Genomic DNA, 22,205 nt, shown 5'->3' with positions numbered 1-22,205 from the left:
GGCCGGGAAGACGTGATCTCCTCGCCCGACGCCGTGGTGGTGAAGTCGTCCGTCTCCGACGTCTTCGTCTTTGACGTCTTCGTCTTTTTAGAGGAATGGACGTCGCCCTCAAGGTATATGGATTTGAACCTCCGGTTGATTCGGAGTATCCTCCAAGCATTCCAGTAGTTGAAGTGGGGCTCCTAACTTGGAAGATGACTTGGGCCTTCTGTTGGAGCATGTCGTCGGAATGGCCGGAAGGCCACTTCGCGCTAACCTCCACCCAAACATTCTCCCACAACTTCACCTCCGCAGCCACTCGGGCGAAGTGGCCCTTTATTTGGCGGGGTTTGAAGGCGACGCCGAGGAGGGAGTTCATCCGCTCTAGAATACGGCCCCAATAGACCTCTCCTTTTTTATCGACACCCCAGACGGCATCGTTGGTCTCCTCTGCCCAAACACGGACAATAAAGTCCGTCTCCTCGAGGGTGTAGGTGTGCCGAGTGGCTCTTCCTTCCTGCAGCATAGGAGCCGACGCCTTCTCTTTGAAGGCCATAGCCTTCCGCCGCCCTCCTTTCTTGGGCTTCGACGTGGAATGGGCGGCCAACATCTCCTCATCGCCGCTTGGACGAGGTTTCTCTTCCAAGTTGATACCCTTCAAATTGGGATGATAATCGTCTCCGTCGGAGAGGTCGGGAACTCAATTTGAGTCGTACCAATTGGAATTGTGGGGATCCATTTTTTTTAAGAGAGAGTTTGATAGAGAGAAGAAGAATATTGGAGAAGATAGGAGAAGATGTGTGAAGAAGAAGATAGGAGTATTTAAAGAACAGAGAAAAAAAAAATGAACGGTCAAATGACCGATTTTCAAAAAAAAAAACTTAATCGGCAAACGGTCTTTTTTTTTTTTCAAATTCAATTCTTTTTAAATAGGTGCGTACACAGCACGCGCGCTCTCCAACGGGCATCAGACCAAGCCTGATAGATTAGGCCAGTCTCGAGACGGACAAGGCTGCAGTGGGTGACCCGATCTCGGGGGTGACTCGAGTCCCCCCGATCGGGTCCCCACTGTGAGTGCTTTAAGGCCTTCCATTTTATCATAGTTTTTCTTGGACAAACAACATATATATGGTTATGTTTGTTATTGTCTTCAGACAATAATAAATACGGAGTATGTTTTTTTTAAAACATCTTCAGCGAAGTATGCCTTAATTGGCCTTTTATTGAATTCTATTCCTAAGAATGATGGCATGCAACTGTCATGTTTGTCTCATTTTCAGACCTTAATATGTTTTTCTTCTTAACATTTTAATGCAACTACCTAAAAATTACAGTTAGTCTTGTGTGCGACCGCCGCATACTATGTGGCGGTGGATTTCACATTTACATTATATTTTGGTTGACGTGCGCTCTTTTCATCTCAAATGTGAAGCGTTCGAATCTCCTTTCCCCCATATCTTTTCTCCTTTTCCATTTTCTTTTCCTTCTTCTTTTGTTCCTTTTTATGTTTTTTTGTTTCTTCTTTGTTTTTGCTTATTTTCAAAAAAAAAAATCAATCTTTTTGTCTTTTTTTTTGTTAGCTCCTTTATTTTTTTTGTTTAATTTTTTATTTTCAATACTTTTTTTCTATTTTTTTCATTCGTTTTTAATATTACCTTTACTCATATCAATGGTTATTTTTTCTTACAACTATAATTACTTAATCAAATAATTAAACTTATAAGTTTTCGTGAGTAAAATTAGCAATTTTCGTGAAAAAGGTAATAATTTTGAAATATTACATTTCTTCATATGAATAATTATGTACAAATGTCTGTCATGATTTTTCAAGTTCTATACGAGATGATGTTTAGAAGTTACTTATGATGTTACAAGCTTCAAATGATATAATCACAAGTCAACTCTGATATTTCAAGTTCCTAATAAAAATGATGTTCAGAAGTGAGTTATGATCTTTAAAGCTTTAGATATTGATGTTCACACGATTGACGCATAAAAGTCAAATATATTATTTGAAGGTCCAGACGAGATGATATTCAAAAATCCGACTTTCAAAAGTCAGATGTCGTGTTTCGAGCTCTAGATGATGACTGATCTTACATAATTCAAATGAGATGATGATTAGATGACATATGAGGTTTTAAATTAATTCTTATCCATCAATGTAAAAACTTGTACTACAAAATTAATAAATATTGTCTATATACAATTGACAATAAATGTGGCACATGAATTCCTCCATCAAATGTACATATTTTTATTATTATTATTATTATTATTTTAAATTCTTCAATTCTACATTGACCTTTTTAAAAACTTCATCAAACAAAAATTATATAAAAAAAAGTATTTTTATTATTATAACAAAACGTTAACATTTAATTAACGAATATATTTTATATTAATTTAATTTAAACTCTATTACATCAAGTTCAACCAATTGAAAAATAAGTTACTCCTCTATCCACGAGAACTTTTCTAGGAGGGAGTGACCGCGCCAATTTAAATTGATTGAATATTTTGACTCGGGGGCTAGAGCTATAAAGTGAACAACAACAACATATAAGCATATATTTTGACGGTAAAAAATCTTACATTCTATAATATATAAATTAATAAAATGGAAATAATACTAAATATAAAATAATTAATATTTTTTTAGGCAAATAAAATAATTAATATTGTGATAGGGAATGCTCATTGCTTTTAGGCTCCATAAACTCGTAACAACGAATAAGGATGCAGAATTAAGCCAAACATGATGCAAAATTCATTAGTAAAAAATAATATTTCAAACAACAAAGTCGAATTTATTTCTTACTGTAACAAGAGAAGAGCCTTCAAATGAAGAAACAATCAATTTACGAACCCAAAATTTCTAAAGATAATGTAGAGCTACCCAAACATTGCTCATCAAAATCGTTTTTATGGTCCTAAATTGTACAGATATAACGTCGAAATTCGAAGGGACTCAAACCATCAAGCATTGCTCAGTCGCGATACTTGTCCATGAACGCCTTGTGGAACTCCGTGAGACGACACACAATGGCCGGAATTCTGTCCTCTTGAGGCAAAATCGTGCACCTGAAATGCCACGTGCCGGAAACCTGCAACGATTACGACACGGTACGGTGCATCGGCTGTCAGCAGTCAAAGAAGAATCGCAAGAAAAAGGCGATTGTGATTGCAGTGGCATTTTAGGATATTATGTATTGTCGTTGTCGAGCATCTAAACAATTACGTAAAATAAACACGCCCTCAACTAGGAAAAGTTTAGTTACTGGTTACCTGTCCGAATCCAGAACCAGGAACGACTACTACTCCTGTGGCATTGAGGAGACAACGAGCATAGAATGCGTCCGGGGCAGTTTTTACGGCTTTTGCAGCCTCGATTGCTTTGTTTGGCAAGTTGATGCGAGGGAACAGATACATTGCTCCTTCAGCCCTGTTGCAGGTTACTCCTTCCAAACTATTGAGTGCATCTTCGAGAGTCTGAAGATGAACAAAAATCGAGTAAATCTTCGAATAGAGCTGAAGAAACAGAAGTTGAGCCAAGCAACTTAAAAACATGAAGCTCAAGTCACTCGAGCAAACGGGGGCAGTCTTCGAAGTCCATGTGATGCATAAATGAGCTGATTGAGTGGAAGTTTTATGGGTTATTTGCGTGTATACACACTAACTTTCAATGTTTTCTAATTTTTCCGGCCAACTTTTTTTTGGATCCAAATACATAAACTTAGTGCCTGTTCAATGTTTACAAAAAATGGCGAGCAATTCCTATCAAATTGAAACTGACCTGACTTCTACGTGGCATATTATTGCCTAAGTAGAAAAAGGACGTTGTTTTCCATGAAATTGAAATAGTTGCACTTACATTTTTCTTTTAAACGAAGATGTTTAGAAGAAGTAAGAGATGTGTCATTTTGACAATCAGCAGTTTAGCCACGTTGGAACATCCGGCGGAAACATCAAGTTGGGAGGAAATGAATTTTGTGGGAAAAATCAGGCTAGTAAAAAGTTCGTGTATTTGAATATATTCTTTTAACTAAAGGAGAAACCGGCAAATGCAGAAAGTTGGCGTATTTATATGCAAATAACCCAAGTTTTATTTAGGGGTGGAGCAAAATACCGAAAAATCGGTATACCGCACTTACCGTACCGAAAATATACTGAAAATACCGAAATTTCGGTATACCGAAAATTTCGGTACGATATTGTACCGTACCGAAGATTTTCGGTACGACAACGGTATCATTTTCCTCATACCGCGGTATACCGATATATACCGATACCGCGGTATATGCCGAAAAACCGGTATATACCGTTGTTTAGGTATATACCACTGGTATATACCGAAAAAATCCGTATGTCGTCGGAATCAATTATATATATATATATATATATATATATTATTAGTGGTAAATTATTTTTTTGATTTGTTGAAGATGTGGAGTTTGATTGTTAGAAAGTTATTTGTATTTGTTTAATGAAATTTCAATATGTACAAATATACTGTATATCTTAATGGTTTGACAATTTAGGCATGAAACGATATAACAATAACTTCGGTAATACCGTAAGGTATGGTATACCGACTTTCGATACGGTATACCGCACTATCGGTACGACAACGGTATGAAAATTCTCATACCGAAATTTTTGGTATGCCGATCTTCGGTATACCGAAAAGTACGGTACGACAACGGTATGGAAATTCTCATACCGCAATTTACGGTATGATATACGGTATGACGAAAAAATTTCGGTATACCGTGCCGATCCACCACTAGTTTTATTTACATTTCTTTTGTTGTTTGGTTTCCTTTCAGGCTTTCATTGCTAAGATTCAAGACAAAGGGCTAACCTTGGCCCGTCTTGCTAGGGAGGATAAAATTGCATCTCTCTCCGCAGTATAAGATTCATATGATTCATCTCCCACCTGCATATGCATCGAATACGAACTTCTAAATACGACGTAGAATTGTCTGAACTCGAACAGAGATATCACGAGTACTAACCTTTGGCGGGTTCATGACGAGGCTCGCAAGAATCTGACCGGATATGTTAGAACAGAGGTTGACCGACGCTAGTTTGTACATCTGCTCCCGTATCTCAGGAGCGAAACCAGTGACTTCCATGTAACCTCCTCGTTTCCCACATTCTCCATAGTAACCTGGGAGCATCGAGCGAAATAAACACATCTACATTAAGAAAGCTCCTTAGATTATCGCAACACTAGATGTTCTTGTTGCTATACCTTTCGACACAGACTGGAAGGACACCAAGGAAATATCTTTCTCCCCGTAACCCATGGACCGTGCAACTTTCTTGAACGAGTGAAACTGCTTGTCGGGCACATATACATTTTCTTGGTATACCTGCAGCAACACGACCAGCATCAGCAAACGACTATCATTATCTGTAGCTAATCGCTTTCAGCCCAATCATACACATTGAAGCTAACGAGAAGCGAAGTCACCTCATCTGCTAAAAGAACAAGTCCTTCATTCTTGCAGAAGTCCACGATTTGCTGTTGGTTGCTCTCGGCCAAAACCTGAGGCGAAAAATATGGGAAAACCCGCTTCAGATTTCAATAATTAAAGGGGGGGGGGTCTACAAACACGAGGATCGGCCAATTGTTACCTGCCCGGTGGGATTGCCAGGATTTATAACGACTAAAGCCCTGACATTGATGCCCTTCGATCTGGCAGTTTCCAGCTGTTTCTTAACATCGGACACTTCCAAACCCCATCCTGTTGCCTCATCGAGATAATAGGGAACCTGGGAAACAAAAAACGAGATGTGCTGAATCTCCAGTAGTGATCTTGTATCGTCTTCGATTAGGGGAAACAAAAAAAAGGATGTAAAAAACGTACAAGAGAGCCTCCATGCAGGGCAATCGAAGCGGAATACAGAGGATACTGCGGAATAGGACAAAGGATGCCATCGTCTTCCGATCTTATCAACAGCTGCATCATCATATGTACCTGAAAAAAGAACACAAACGTTGTTATATCGAATTTCGTCTGAACTGTGATAGATAAATAAGGCTTTGTGAATACCGCAGGGCTTGCGCCATCGGTCAAGAAGATGTCATTTGGATCAGCTGGGAATCCATCACGAGCTTCGATGCCAGCGCATATTGTGTCGCGCAGTCCTTTAATACCCTGATTTCGATGAATACAGGATGATGAAACTTCGATGCAACGGTCAAGGAGACATAAATTCATCGCACGAATTAGATTTCAAAAGAGCCCATTATTACCTGGCTGTGGCTATAAGCGCCAGTGGCTCTTCCAGGAATTTGATCGAGTATCTGAAACGCCCGTTCTATGGAATCAGCACTAGAGATCCACAACATTGATTTTGTTAGTAAACGAAGATTGTACCAAACGAACATATAACTCACATCGCATAGGAGGATCATCTGTATATTCAACACTTTCCAAAATTCATCCTACTATACAAAATCCGTTAGATGGAATGATGAGTTACCTCGCCGAATTCTTAGGTAGAATTTGTTTTCCCCCTCACCCAATAAAACAATACAATGTTGTTCCACCTAAGAATCCGGCAAGGTGACTCATCATTCCATCGCCGGATTTTGTATAACAGAACAATTTTGGAAGACGCTGAAAATAGAAAACGGAAGTTGGGACAGAAAACATGAATAACCCTATCTTTATCTTCTACGATAAAAAAGCATCCATACTACAAAAAAGTCATAACGACTCCTTCCATTAAAGTGTTAGGTCGACGTGATTTTGATCAATTTACCTAAATATCCCCTGCGTTTCAGCTTTATCCAAAATGGCAGGATGGTCACATAAAGCAAGAACCTGAAATTAGAAACAAGGATGTTAGAAATACAAGTAACGACACAATCTTGAAGTTTGTTGCACCATTACATTATACACACCTCTCTGAAAAAGGTGATTGGCTGCTGGCCAAGAGATTGGGGATTTCCGATATTGCAGTATATTATCTGGTGACACAAAGAGCAAAAACAAACAAAATCAGTGTTTTGATCAATGTTATTGCGATTCTAGCAAATTGTAACAATGCCACAAAACTTTCATAGAGATTATAATCACCAAGTCAAAGCTTCTACAAGCAAATCAAGTCATACTCAATAAACACGTTCGCTAAGATTTGCAGACCGTTACTTGTTAGTTTTCTTCGGACTTTTTATCCTCACTTTCTAATTCATACCACAAGTAGATCAAATTTTTAGCATACTTTATACATCACACTACGATTTGCAACTTGCGAGCAAGTCTATCTTTTATTGAGGTAGGGTGATACTTACCTCATCAAAAGGATGAGTATCCGGGTTGACCTTCAAATCTTCTTGTAATTTCTGTCGAAAGGAAACTCATAAATAAAGCTCACAAACAAAAATGACTATGATGCATCACAACTAAAAAAGGTGAACTCATTTACCTGAGCAAGGTTCACGATTTCACCACGGACAGCATACTCACACTCCAAAACCTGGTAAAGAAGTTCGATTATTACGATTTTTCCCCCCCATCACCAAGAATTGTAGTATTTGAAAAGGCAATCAGATGCTGATACTAAGCAACCCCATGAAAATTAAAAAGGAACAAATCCCTAAATCACATTCTTTACACACAGTGCATAAGAAACACTTAGCACTCAAACACACCTAATTAACATAGATAAAAACAGGTTATTGGCGTTAAAATACACCAGCTTTGGTCGATTTTTGGTTTTCCATACCAACTTTAAAATTTGCATACAAAATACACAACCTTAACAATTATTGTAATTTTCATCATGATTGAGATTTTTTTGTCCAAAATAAAGCCGATGCCGCAGCCCGATGGCATAAATTGTGTGAGTTGGCTTCAATGTTGATCGAAACGACTGTCGTTCTGGTTAAGAAAATTTATGCAACTGAGTTGCAACACCAACTTTAATTTGTGCGCAAATCCCAGTTGTGGTAAAATTACAACAATTGTTATAAGTTCGTGCATGTTTGTACCAATTTCAAAGTTGGTGTGCAAAACCAAAGATCGGCCAAAGTTGGTTTGATATAACCCATTAAAAATACTACACATACTCTTATTTTGTCAACCTCATTCACACTCAATATTTATAAAAAAACTCATCTCACGAACCATTTTTTAAGCAGAAACGAACCATTTATTTATTAACTAACATATCAATTTCGGTGGTCTCTTTCTCCACTTTATATACACACCTCTCAACTCAACTATTTATTAAAATTTGTGCCCTCCAAACCAACATGAAGGGAGGGAGTATTACTTTTCTAGTGGAAAAGGACAACTCAAGATGACCAGTTAACGATGAAAAAACTCAAGCTAAAAGAATCTGATAGATGCCACCACCTTGTATAATTACTCAACCAAAAAGACAAAAAAACAGTGTAAAAATAAAGCAAACATAAAAGTCGCAGATTGAGAGAAGAGTAGTGATCAGTTCAATAAACCTCACCAAAAACCTAAAGTATGTCAACTCAGCTCAAAATTCGCACAATATGTCAACTCAGCTCAAAATTCGCACAAATTCAAAAGCACACAACACCCCAAATTAACAATAATAAAAACCTACAAAAGCAAATGATAACCACTCCCAACATCCAGATCACAAAATCAAAAAAGGAAAAAAATCCAAACTATAAATATTTATGTAATTCCAAAAACAAAAAACAAAAAACAAATCACCTTAGGATTGATCGAATCAATCTTAACAGGGGTGGAGGAATAATCAGAAGCCATGGATTCAGAAGGGGCAGAGGTATTCGCAGCAGCAGTGCTCAGGAATCGCAAGAGAAGCGACGAATGGGGCAGCAAGTTATGATGTGAAAGGGATTGAGATGGAGATGAGATGAGTGAAGCGGTGGGCTGCCGCACACCGACAGCTAAGATTTTCCTGTGGGCTAATAAATTTTTGGATTTTTCGGCTGCAAATTTCCGCATTGTGGATTTATACGTAATAAATTTCTGGGTTTTTCCTCTGCTGGCCAAAGATTTAATCTTTTCGCAATAGAGACGAGGAAAACGGGGAAGGGGGCGATGAATTGTTTAAGGATTACTTGCCGACCAAACTTTTTATACTTTGCGAAACCTCAAAAAATTTGGCCTAGAATTTGCGGGTCCCACGTTTTGGTACAGATTCATTGTGGTTTTGTTAATTTTGTTTGTGGTAACTGGTAAAAGTAAAACCCTTTGTTCTTATCTCACGGTGATTTAGGGGTTTAGTTTTACTAAATCAATTTGCTTGATTTAGGGGTCTAGTTTTACTAAATCAATTTACTTTGTTTTGTTTGTTTGTTTTTATGGATAATTGCAAATATTTAAATTTTTGGTTTTTAATTAACATTATTACTTTTATTAATTAATATCTGAAATTTAAAACATTATAGAATTTGCCAAACTAAACTTTGGTTAACAATTTATTACATGGATGTCGAGATTAAAACATTGCATTTCATATAATATAAAGAGGGTAAATATCACTTTAAACCTCAAACTATTTTTGCATTATCAATTATATTCTAAATTATCGAAAATAATTTTTTAAACCTTGAACTATCAATTTTGTATCAATTGTACCATTCGTCTATTTTTTTTGCTCCAAAAATTTTGACATGGCTCACCGGATGTCACAATGTATTTAGAATTATTCTTTTTTTTACCTACATTATATAAAATGACGTGATTATATGCCTTATTAATTAAAAATTCAAAGGGTGAAAAATAGATGAATGGTACAATTGATACAAAATTGACACTTCAAGATTTTAAAAATTATTTTCAATAGTTCAGATATAATTGATAGTGCAAAAATAGCTTTGAGGTTTAAAGTGATATTTTACATAATATAAAACAACATTGTTTTCTTCATCTAAAATCACACTCATTGAATCCTATTGCTTGCAGCACAATATGAAAGATAAAGAAAATGACATTGTGTGCGCGTGTGTGGCCTAGCGATAGATCGTTAATGCCCATGAAAAATAAAGAAAATGACGTTGTGTGTGCGTGTGTGGCCTAGTGGTAGATGATTAATGCCCAAGACTTCAGGTCCTGGATTAGAGTCCACTATCATACAATTTTTATTTTTTTTTATTTACTTGTTTGATTTATCAAAAAAAAAAACAGACTTTATTTTTATGTTATATAAAAATGAAAAGTCGTGCAATAAAATTTTGGCGTCCATGTAGGATTATTTATTGTTGAAGTTTTAGTTCAAACCAAATTTCGAAATGTTGAAAATTCATGTATTAATTAATCAAAAAAATAATAATATTAATTAAAAATTAAAAATTAAGCATACTTAGTGTATTTACGTACAATCAACGCTCATTTTAAGACTTGTTGCTAAAGTTGTCAAAAGTGATATGATCCGATTTCGATTCACATTGGACCACGTAAATATTTACTTGAAACTTTTTATTGACCCGACCCAGCCCGAAGTGATGATTGGCTAGAAAATCAGGTCCAGTCCGGCCCGCTACACAAGTCTTGTACATTCATAAAAGTGTTCTACAAACTTTGTTGGGCTGGTAGAAATGTAAAATTGTAGCCTGCAAATATTATGAGTATTGAGTAGCAGTTGTGGTGGCGGATTCAAGGCCGGGCATGTCTCGAGGATCGTGCGATCATCTTTTTTTATTGTTATTATAAATTTAGATTGTATTTTTATTATTTTTTATATAAAAAATATAAATTCATTCATTCAAATTACTCCCACCATTTCACTAAAATTGATCTGTATTATATTTTGGATCGTCCTATTATAAGTGGCATATTTCCATGAATAGAAAAATTTATCAATTAAAAAACTGTGGGTCGTACCATTTTTAACAAATTTACATCTTCTTAATTCCTGAACAAATTTACATCTTCCTAATTTATGTGTCGAAAAGTTTTGAGCCACTTATAATAGAACGGAAGGAGTAATTTTTTAATTTAAATATTTTACTTAAATTGATCTTTACAATTCATTTGGCTAATCTCGTGAAAGAAATAACTAAAATAATAAACAAGAAAATGGCATTAAACAAGATAGATTGGCTAAGTTTCCAAACCATATTAAACATGTACGGGCTAAATAACATCTTTTAGTATAGACTTCACCATATAATCATACGCCTATTGGTTATTTTTTTGCGAACTCCAACTGTAAAATAAGTAAATCGGAATTAGATAATAATGTCAACCCTAAAAAAATCAACTAACAAGTGTATAGAGTTTTGATGGAATTACAAATTTGTAAATATCAAACAAGATACAAAGTTGTTAGCGATAGAAAGAACAAAAATATTAAAACAAAAAGTATATGTCATTTTGTCAACGCCCTTAATCCTAAGTCGAATCAAAGGCCACATTTGCATCAGGCAACCAAGATGGGCCTTGAATAAATGAATTTACAGTGTACTTAAATGCTTCGGCCGTTGTGACAGCGGGCCTGTACCCGGCCCACTTAACCCGACCGGCGGTGCTGGCGCCCGGCCCAGTATTCCGATACTCGGCATAAAAAATCGATTTGGGCGGTTCAACATCCTTGACCCAAGAAATCCAGCCCAATGGATTTAAAAACCCGCCGATCTCGGTCTGCATGACAATCGTGGTGGAGTAATCTTTCCAAGGGCGGCCCAAATAAGTTGGAGCTTTGAGCCCATCAAACGGTTTGATCACACATCTTTGAATAGAAATGCCAGTGTTTTGATTAGGATCTTTCTTGCCTTGTGCAGTGATGGTCACAAATTGGTTGGACATGGGTTGCCTAGGCATGATGTTGCAGTTTTGGAAGACGACGGCGGCGTTCCCAAAGATGAAATCAATGGTGCCCGTGACATTGCAGTCGCGATAAAATTGGCGATTGGAGTGCGGGTAAAGGGTGTCTTGGAACGCGTCGAAGGAGCATCGGTGGAACACCGATTGGTCCGAGCCCGACCGGAGGGCCACTGCCTGGTGCTTCAACGCCCCGGCCGTGTTTTTAAACCCTATGTCCCGACCTATGAATCCTTTGCCAGCTACAGCTGTGGTATCAAATAAATTGTTAATTTAAATCATATTTTGTTAATAACGAACTAATTCATGAAAAAAACATCTAGAGATTAATTGAAGAGCTAGTCAAATATTTAAAGCAATGCAGGCTGTAGGATAGAAAAATAGTCTCATTAACATCAGCTTGTTGTTAGTATTTGTCCTATTGAAACAAAGTTAAACAAACTTGATTGCAAATGTTAAAATTAAGTAACTAAACTAATAAAAGGTCCACTTTGATTTCCATGATATTTTATCTTGGCTTGTAAATATATAGTATTTCTAAATAATTTCTTTAGCTATTTGCAATAGTTGTCGGCCTGTAGCATATCCGGTCATGAGATTGCTCACTTTATAATCTAGATTGTGTAAAGACAAAAAATAAGCAAAAGCATTTCAAATCAACTTTTTCTAATTTACTAATCATGTCAGTTTCAACAAAAATTAGACTATATTCTCAGTCAATATGTACTTTATTAATGTGAATGAGATGAGTGTGTTAGACACCACACTCAATAGACATGAGATATCTAAATATCCAACTAATTAATATGCATACATTCCTATTTAATAATTGTATACATAAATCAAATATTATAACTCTAAAAAATAAATGAAAAGTGGGAAGTTCATGATTTTGACTACCAAAATGAGAGCGGCAAATATAATGATGTTGACCTAGTAAATAAATAAAAACACATGGTAGGGTCTCAAAACTAGTAGTATTAATTAAGTATAACATTCATATGTAACTGTTTGGAGCATTATTGCACCAAATCACATGTTATCTGACATTTTCATATCATAAATTGGTAGTGTGCTTCCCTCAGATTTGAAAGATGCTACAATTTTGAAATCTAAGTTGAAAAATAAAAGAAAGAAAATCAATATGATATAATATTGAACATCATCTTAATTTCAACTATAATATTTTTCATGCAAGCAAGATATATATTTGACGCAATGCTGATATATCAGATTATATATAAAAAAATACATATACGAGATTATATTTTTAAATAAAATATCGAACTTATTTCAAAATGTAGCATTGAAACAAAATTGATTTGAACTCTTTTAAGCAACTCGAGCTTGCGTGCACCATCATTTTCTTGCATGACTTGTTAAAATTTTATTACTCCATTTGAGGCCAATTAAAAAATTATACTATGACAAAATTTATTCATTTGATATATATAATAAAATACGAGATTGAGACACTCACCGAAAGTGGCCGTGTCAAAGGTCGGAGTCCCGTCGACAAAGTTCTTGCTGCCGGAAATCACAGTCGCAGCGGCGCCGTCACCGTAAATCATCACATTCCAATGCGCCTTCTCCAACAAGACATTCTCCACATACACTCCGGCCTTCACATAGATCACAAATCTCGTCTTACTCTTCTTCTTAAGCATCTTCACCGCCTCATTCACCGTCTTCACGTCACCGGTGCCGTCCATCGCCACTGTCACGTCCGGCGTAGGCCTTTCCACCTGGAGGAGCCGCCGCTCCGCCGCCCCAACCCACGCCGGGAAACCATCCTCCACCTCTCCCAGCAGCCGCCGGTGTGCCGGAATCTTGAACCCTCCTATCAATGCGATCACCTTTGACACGATGGCCAGGCTGTTGCTAGCGAACTCCGTCGAGTTCGCCATCAACGACCTGAACTCGTCGGCAACCACCGTCGCATTTGCCCCCGCCTCCTCGAGGGCGTCGAGGCACGTGTCCTGATCGGTGATCACCGCGCTCAGCCACGTCCTCAAGTCGTCGGCGATGGAAAGCAATTGTTTTCCATTGCTGGCGGTGGCGACGCCGACAGTTTCGTTCAACGAATCCACGGCGTCACTCAGCACGGCGCTGCACACCTGCAGCGCCTGCTTCGTCTTTTCGTCGAGGTCAGTTTTTTTCTCGATATATTCCGTCGGAAGATTCGAGATCTTCTCTAACGAGTCCATTGCGACGGATAACGAGTACCGGAAGATCGTCGCCGGATCGGCGGAGTTGGAGGAGCTCAAACTCGTCGTGCACGATTCAGGGTATTGAGTCACGCCGCAGATTGACTTGAGCGCAGCCGAGGTAGTCGCCGGAGCTCTGTCGGAGCTGCCATTTTTGTTATTTCTGTGAGCTAAGGTTCCGGCGACAACGCCGACGATCAAGGCGATCAGGAGAATTGCTGAAATGACGAGGATGATGAGGCGCTTCCGAGTTTTGCGGCGGAAACCGGCCTCGTCGCGCTCGTCGACTTTGCCGTAGCCCTTGAAGGAATTGACGGTGTCCATGACTGAGTTAACTCGGTGTCTGGGTTTGTTTTGTGTAAAGGCGTGTCTGGTGTTTCTGTGTTTTTTCGAGTTGGCTATTTATTGAAGTTGAAAAAGTGATTTTAGTTTTTGTTTAATTTGAATATTTCTTCTTCTTCGATGCTTCTTTGGTTTTGGGACGTGCGTATGTTTAATCATTAGTTTAAGAGAGATTTAAATCTAGTGTGTGGCTGGATTAACGTATGTCAGATAATGTGCTTTCACATTTCTACACACAAATACGCGCTTTAATTTACAATATATATTAATCAAATTTTTTTAGAAAAAAAATGAGCTTTCTGATCATTTCTTTGATTCTTTTGTTTAAATTACATTAACATAATTTGAGTTAATATTGTTTTATATCCCGAAATTTCAGCATTTTTCATAAAATAGTCCTGAATTTTCAACTTTTTTCATAAATTGTCCCGCTATACAAAATTTGGTGACATAAAGATAACCTATCTCGCGCGGATGAAATATTTTGAAAATCTTCATCGTTGAAAAATCATATAATGAACCACTGTTGGTGGAAAATATTGTATAGCGGGACATTTTATGAAAAAAGTTGAAAGTTCGGAACCTTTTAGGAGTAAATGTAAGTTCGAGACATTTTATAGAAAATATTGAAAGTTCGGGACATAAAACACTATTAACTCACATAATTTTGGTAAAGTCCCTAAATACAATGTTGTTTTAATGTCAATTTCTATGTCTAGTTTAATATTATAAATCACAGTGGTTTAAATGTATCAAGGTATATATTGTAGTATCAAAAATATATAGATGGAGAAAATTACATTTTTTTTTTCAATTCATCATTTCTTATGGCGAGGGAACTCATAATAAAGTTATTTTAATGTGGCATCTTTATTATTATTACGATTTAAAGTTTCAAAATTGTTTTATTAAAGTATCTTGGCTCGTAGAATGGAAAAATCATGTATTCGAATTCAACCAACATCTTATAAATTAATTTTGTTATCACATGATGACTCGTAATCAACGAAATGACCGACATCACTATAATATGTGGGGAAAAAAAAAAAAAAAAACTTCAAATTCTTTTGCGTACACAAAGCTTCATCAGCTGATCTAAAAGCACATTCATATAATTAAATATGTGTCCATTTTGTATGAGTGCTTTAAAGACTATTACAAGATGAATATATAACTTGGTGCACTTTTAAAATTAACCAAATAAAAAATAAAAAAATGATTGCCATTGATTGTGGCGAGTTCAGTGGCGAGCCCCTCACCCGTATGAATGAATTTAAATGACAAGCGCCCTTGCTATAATATTCTTTTTTGACCAAATCTCCAAATATATTCAACAATATAGTATTTGTTCTCAACGTTGACCAATACTTCAAAGTGCAATTTAATTGGTAAGAGACTTACCCAAATCATTAATATGGGGGATTTGAGTCATTATAAAGATAAATGGAGAATCATTATAGATTTTTTTAAATTAAAACAAAATTTAAGTATGTGTAAATTTAAGTATCATTTGATAAATCTTAATTTGTTAAACACACACACACACACACACACACATATATATATATATATAGGAAGAGGTTCTAATAAAAACCTCTGTTAAAATGAGAACTAGGAACCTAATCTTGACCTTTTAAATATTAGATCTAATGGTTATGATTTAGTCAACAAAAGAAACTGTGCATCTATTATATTTTACTGTGCACTTAAAAAATATGCAATTTATGCAATTGAAACCAACAATGCAAAATACTCAAGCAAATCGAAATTGTGCATCTATGCAATTGAAACTGTGCATCTATGCAATCGAAATTGTGCATCTGTAGTTTAATCTCAGCCCTCTATTTTATTTAAATCAATGGCTTTAAATTGGTTCCTAGTTTTCATTTTAAGAGGAGTTTTTATATTAACCCTACCCTATATATATATATATATATATATATATATATATATATATATATATATATATATATTACTCCCTCCGTCCGCCAAGATTATGGCAATTTGCTTGGGCACGGGATTTAATAAAATTGGTGATGATTTTGATGTAGTGGAGAAAGGGTTCCACCACTTTATGAGATGAGTGGTTGAGATTGAATTTTGAGTGGTTTTTTTGTAAATAAAGAGTGTTAGTAAGGATAAAATATTAAAGAGGATGGTGGGACCATTGCCATAAAAGGAAAGTGACATAATCTTGGCGGACGCCCGATATAGTAATTGTGACATAATCTTGGCGGACGGAGGGAGTACGAGACAACTCTGGTATAAAACTCTTTGGATTTATTTTTTTTACATGCTTTCATTGTTTGGATCATATTATCTTTTAAATAAAACATTTTGTACAAGTACATGGATTTATAATTCGGAAAGGATTAAATATGACGTTCAAGTTTTATAATTCCTCCCCTTTAAATTTATATATAAAAAATGTAACATTAATCATTAGAAAATACTATAAGTAAGAAATGTTGTAGTAGCATTTTGTATTTGGAATGATGAAACATTCAAAAATATAATAGGATTTAAAAAATAACAAATCGCCAAATGGACCCCTGCCGATCACATCTGGGCCGGATGGCCAATAATTTGATATAATTGATTTGAATATTTAATATTTTAGATCCAAAATCAATAATGGACAAAAGACATAAAACCAAAAAGTTATAATGGTCAAAAGACTCAAAATATATGCTTGTGTTATAAGGATCCATCTTATTTTTTCTCGTAATTTAAGGGTATTTACTTTGATATGATGCGACTCTTTCTTATCAAATAAAGTGTCATATATAAAACATTGGAAAAATCTTTTTTGTTTGTTCTGAAATAAAGTTTGGTAGAGAGTGTGAGCATAAAAATACACAGTACAAGACATTTTATAGTATTTGAGAATTGAATTAAAAGGATGTAAATTAATCAAATCTGGTATATCTCAGAAAGTTTGTAATTTGAACACTGCTAAAAAAATGCGAATTTAACGATCAAAAATTTGGTTGTTAAAATTCAAAAAACGGTAGTTAATTAACCATTAACTGTTTCCATCGATCGCTATTTACGTGGTCGTTCCAAACACTAACGATCAAATTTTCGATCTTTAAATTTAACGATAGTTTAGCAATCGAAAATTCGGTCGTTATAAATATTAATTTTGATCGTATTTTTTGTTAATTTTTATTTTTAACGATCAAAATTTTATTTTTAGCGATTGAATTTTGATCATATGTGTATATATATATATACATATGTATTGTATATATTTTAGTATAATTTTGTATAAGTTATGTTAATATAATGTATGTATATTATATCAACTTAAATTTTCTCATGTCAGTTTTGATTTGAGCGAAATTAAAATTAGTGATCGGTTCAAGATCATCGAGAGGTAATTCATCCAATGAGATAAATTTCAAAACGAGCTAAAGTTTATGTATTTACTTTACAATTTTATAGAGTTGAAAAAACGCCAAAATTTACTAATAGTTTGTGAAAGTACAGCCAATCAACGTTTCAAAAAAAATAATTATGAAATGCAAATCTATAAAAAGTAAATAAAAGTTCCAAAAGCTCATTCTAACTAATAGAAAATTTGAAAGAAAAAATATTTAGATATTTTGATTGAAATTTTACATAGATAATAATAATCATTAGATAAAAAAGATTTTGTCAATATTGTGGTCATTTAGCTCAATTATTTTATAGTTTGTAACAAATCAGATTTAATTTTCCATTCACATGACTCAAATATTCAAATAACATAAATTATCATGGGTTAACTAATTAAGGAAAAGACATTCTTTACAAAATTAAGAAATTAATGATGCAATTGATGATGAGATATGATGCATGTATATTTCTTGAGGGATAATGAAAGTATTTGCAAGCAATTAGCTCGATTATTTTATGAGTTAAGTATCAATTTGGCCCCTAACGTAGAGGCCCTTGTAGCTATTAACACTCTATGGACAGCGGTGTGTCAACTAAGCCCCTGAAGTACCTAATTTCCACCAATTAACTCCTCCGACTTAACGGACGGTTAAAACCGTTAACTATTTTAATTTTTTATTTTTATTTTATTTTATTGGTGGTGGGACCCACACCATCTTCTTCACCAAGCTCACCGGAAACCTAATCCATCCCTTCCCCGAAACTCCGGCGTCGCATCGGCGACAAGCTCACATCTTTCTCTCACGCTTTGCTCTCTCTCGTCTATCTCATCTCTCACGCTCAACTCTCTCTCTCGGCCTACTCCCTCTCTTGCGCAAAGGCAGCAGCCGCCACCTTCCACCGCCGTCGTCGCTTCTCGCCACCACCACCAGTTGCCGTTCCTCCACGACGTAACAACAGCATCAGCAACTCGACAGCAACTCCAGCAGCAGTCGGCAGCCGCGCGCAGCTTGGCCGCGCCGCCGTCGCGCTCTGCCGCACCACCACCGCGAAGTCACCACCCTCCCTCCTTTTTCAGCCCTAAGCGCCACCTTCGGTCTTCCATAGCAGCGAAAGGAGCAGCAACAAAGCGGCTGAGCCTCCTCAACGCGCCGCCTTGCCGAGCTCCGCCGGCCACCATCGTCGCCGCCACGCCGGATTTTCGGGGAAGGGGTGGATTAGGTTTTCAGCGTGTTTCCGGTGAGCTTGGCGAAGAAGATGGTGTGGGTCCCACCACCAATAAACTAAAAAAAATTAAAAAAAAATAAAATAGTTAACGATGTTAACCGTCCGTTAAGTCGGAGGGGTTAATTGGCGGAAATTAGGTACTTCAGGGGCTTAATTGACACACCGCTGCCCATAGGGTGTTAATAGCTACAGGGACCTCTACGTTAGGGGCCAAATTGATACTTAACCCTTATTAGGGTGTTAATAGCTACAGGGGCCTCTACGTTAGTGGCCAAATTGATACTTAACCCTTATTAGGGTGTTAATAGCTACAGGGGCCTCTACGTTAGTGGCCAAATTGATACTTAACCCTTATTTTATAGCTTGTAACATATAAGATTTAATTTTCCATTCACGTTACTCAAATATTCAAATAACATAAATTTAGGGTCGGGAAGTTAGGGCTCGTGTATCGGGTATACCTGATACCGACCCAAACTCGATTGGGAATAGGGTACCCGATACCCGAAAAATTAGGGTATCGGATCGATATCGGGTATTAGGGTGTAGGAAAAATCGGGTATCGGGTATACCTGAAATACCCAATTTTAAAATTAGGTATATTTTAAAATATTTAATTAAATAAAAAAAATTCTGAAATTCAATTTCAATTTCAAGTTTTCAACCCTACTCTTCGTCCACTCTTCCGCATCCCACTCCCTGTTCCAGCAAAAAATATGAAATTTTTATCTTGGTTGTGTAACTTAGTTTGACAGATGCAGTACCATCTTCGAACTCAAAAGTCAAAACCTTTGCTACAAGATTATTCCCATTTGTGGCGCAGCTGGTCAACCTTGGCAAAAACTGGCTTCCTCATAGATGATTTCTTTTCAGCTATTTAAATCAAATTCTAAAGGGTTAATTATAGTTTATAGCCTAAATTTTCAGCTTTTTTCATTTATAGCCTTAACTATGATATATTTTTTGTATATCCACAACTTTGGTATAATATTTTTAATTGTAGCCCGAAAATGAAAATCAATATCGGAAGTTTGATTTGGATGGCCGGAAATCTGACTCAGATTACAAAAAAATTGATGTGGATATTTTAGTTTTATTTTTAAGCCACATCATTAAATAACAAAATAAAAAATAATGGAATTGAGTTATAAAAGTATTTTACGTGTATTTAATCTGCAAAATTCATAATCTATTTAATCTGCAAAATTGTTAATTTTATCTATTTAATCTGCAAAATTGTTAATCTATTTTTTTATCTATTTAATCTGCAAAATTGTTAATTTTATCTTTATATGATATAGTTTTGCTAGGAGTTTTATCGAACGCTTGGTGTGCATGATTTAATTTTGCTGTGACTGTTAAATCTCCTTTTGTTTTGTTTGTTTTCCGGAAGCCAGAGAACAACATAAAAGTTCTTCCAATACATTTATATGTGACACACCAAATATTTATACAACATATTTTCACGGTGTTTAACTAAACTTTTAATTGAATATGCTTGGGACATAAAGTTGATAGTTAAAAAAAAAAAAAAAAAGTGCAAAAGAGTTCGAAAATTTCATTGGGAGATAAAGTCTAACAAATGGCGTGGATTCTTTCGCTGAAATTGTTCTTCCATTTTGTTCCAGCATGAAAATTTCAGTGTTATTCTTTGGGGCAATTTCAATGCTAAACAGATGGACAATTATCAATTCCATACATGTTCCATTTATCTATTCTTTTGTAATTTAATGATGTGGCTTAAAAATAAAAATAAAATATCCACATCATTTTTCAATCTGAGTCAGATTTTTGGCCGTCCAAATTAGACTTCCGATATTGATTTTCATTTTCGGGCTATAATTAAATAATATACCAAAATTCAGGATATACAAAAAATAAATATAGTTAAGGCTATAAAATGAAAAAAGTGAAAGTTTAGGCTATAAACTATAATTAACCCAATTGTAAAATATTGACACCCACATTAACAGGCAAAGAGGAATTCGTAAATTCTCCTCACTTCAGAAGAATTACTACTGCGAACACATTTAGAAGCTAAAATTCCATGAATAAATCATCGTTCAAATCTCAAATCATACACACGAGGCAGAATTCATCGCGATCAGAACCAAAGATACAACAGATGACTAATTAGAAACAAAGAAAAAAAAATTAAGTAAATGAAAAGGCAAATGAAAGCACGTCAGAGGTCTATTGAGTATATATCGACCATCACTACATTTTCGATTTTTTTTAGAAAATCGGGTATTAGGGTACCCGAATAACCTATTAAGCGAAATCAGGTAATTCGGGTATTCGACTTGACATTTGACCGAGTAATTTCGAGTTCAGTACATGATTTAGCTTCTAATTCGGGTCTGGGTACCCAATTTTTTTGGATAGGGTACTCGAACCCGACTCGATTCCCACCCCTACATAAATTATTATGGATTAACTTGAAGTTTAGTGCCATGCATAAATTATGGATTGATTGATTGCATTATCATCGGTAGTTTTAGTCAATATACAATTACATAATTTTTTGCATCATAATAGGCCGATTAATGGTTGATTATAGCTTCTAAATATATAATGAAGATAATACTCCTATTAGCTAAACATATTTTATATATATGCCCGGAGATGGGGTATGGTGGAGTTACATATCGATAGATTTTGGAATAAAACGGAATTTAGAAAAACAGGAATGAAAATTTTAGGAATTGCCACGTAACGAAAAAAAAAAACTTTTTATAAAAATATTAAATAAACAATAACATTTATTGTAATCGATCAACCAAATTAATGTCTCATTGCCTGCATTAAGAAATATTAAGAAATAATAATCCCCAAAATTTAGGCTCATTATATATGGAGTTAATTGAGATGGTTAAAACTTTTGTTAGATATATGTTGTATGCGCTCCCAACATATAAATCACTCCATAAATTAATCAACCTTTAATCAAACTTCTAACTATAAATTAAGCAAAAATGCGGGAATATTTTTGGCTAATGGATCTAGTTTTATATATGTGTAGATAGATGCCTTGATTATTCAAACATCTTACTCAACTACGTGTAAACGTCCTATGAATTTTTATGAAAGTTGATAAATTTTAAAATAAATTATACTATAAATTTTTATTATTTTTATAATGTGAATTTAATTTTAATAACTTTAACAAAATTCACATTCATGTATATTTTAAAAAATTAATTAAACGGATGAAATTTCAACAAAATATATACATATCCCGCACATCTCACGGGTGAAACACTAGTCTAATCGAAAATTGAAG

The 22,205-nt window shown here is 35.4% G+C and overlaps 2 protein-coding genes across 4 annotated transcripts; both read right to left on the bottom strand.

Moving 5' to 3' along the window:
• Window positions 1–2,726: 2,726 nt before the first annotated feature.
• Window positions 2,727–9,119, bottom strand: LOC130990331 (alanine aminotransferase 2-like). Of its 3 annotated transcripts, XM_057914554.1 has the most exons (15): window positions 8,691–9,119; window positions 7,423–7,473; window positions 7,289–7,339; window positions 6,899–6,964; window positions 6,757–6,818; window positions 6,245–6,323; window positions 6,042–6,146; window positions 5,856–5,966; window positions 5,623–5,760; window positions 5,459–5,533; window positions 5,237–5,357; window positions 4,998–5,152; window positions 4,844–4,918; window positions 3,268–3,471; window positions 2,727–3,086 (listed from the first exon to the last, which is right to left on the bottom strand). In XM_057914554.1, exons 1-15 carry the CDS (start codon window positions 8,943–8,945, stop codon window positions 2,970–2,972), a joined length of 1,665 nt encoding a protein of 554 aa, XP_057770537.1. In that variant the 5' UTR covers window positions 8,946–9,119; the 3' UTR covers window positions 2,727–2,969. The 3 variants fall into 3 exon arrangements, with proteins under 3 accessions (XP_057770537.1, XP_057770528.1, XP_057770544.1); XM_057914545.1 differs by having other exon boundaries at window positions 5,856–6,146; window positions 8,691–9,061; XM_057914561.1 differs by lacking the exon at window positions 2,727–3,086 and having other exon boundaries at window positions 3,395–4,091; window positions 4,779–4,918; window positions 8,691–9,096.
• A 2,074-nt stretch (window positions 9,120–11,193) lies between these two features.
• Window positions 11,194–14,456, bottom strand: LOC130990320 (pectinesterase 3). Its single transcript, XM_057914539.1, has 2 exons — window positions 13,246–14,456; window positions 11,194–12,013 (listed from the first exon to the last, which is right to left on the bottom strand). Exons 1-2 carry the CDS (start codon window positions 14,294–14,296, stop codon window positions 11,337–11,339), a joined length of 1,728 nt encoding a protein of 575 aa, XP_057770522.1. The 5' UTR covers window positions 14,297–14,456; the 3' UTR covers window positions 11,194–11,336.
• Window positions 14,457–22,205: the final 7,749 nt, after the last annotated feature.

Source organism: Salvia miltiorrhiza, chromosome 1 (genome assembly GCF_028751815.1).
Source record: "Salvia miltiorrhiza cultivar Shanhuang (shh) chromosome 1, IMPLAD_Smil_shh, whole genome shotgun sequence".
NCBI lineage: Eukaryota > Viridiplantae > Streptophyta > Magnoliopsida > Lamiales > Lamiaceae > Salvia > Salvia miltiorrhiza.
This window is presented reverse-complemented; position numbering and strand designations above follow the sequence as displayed.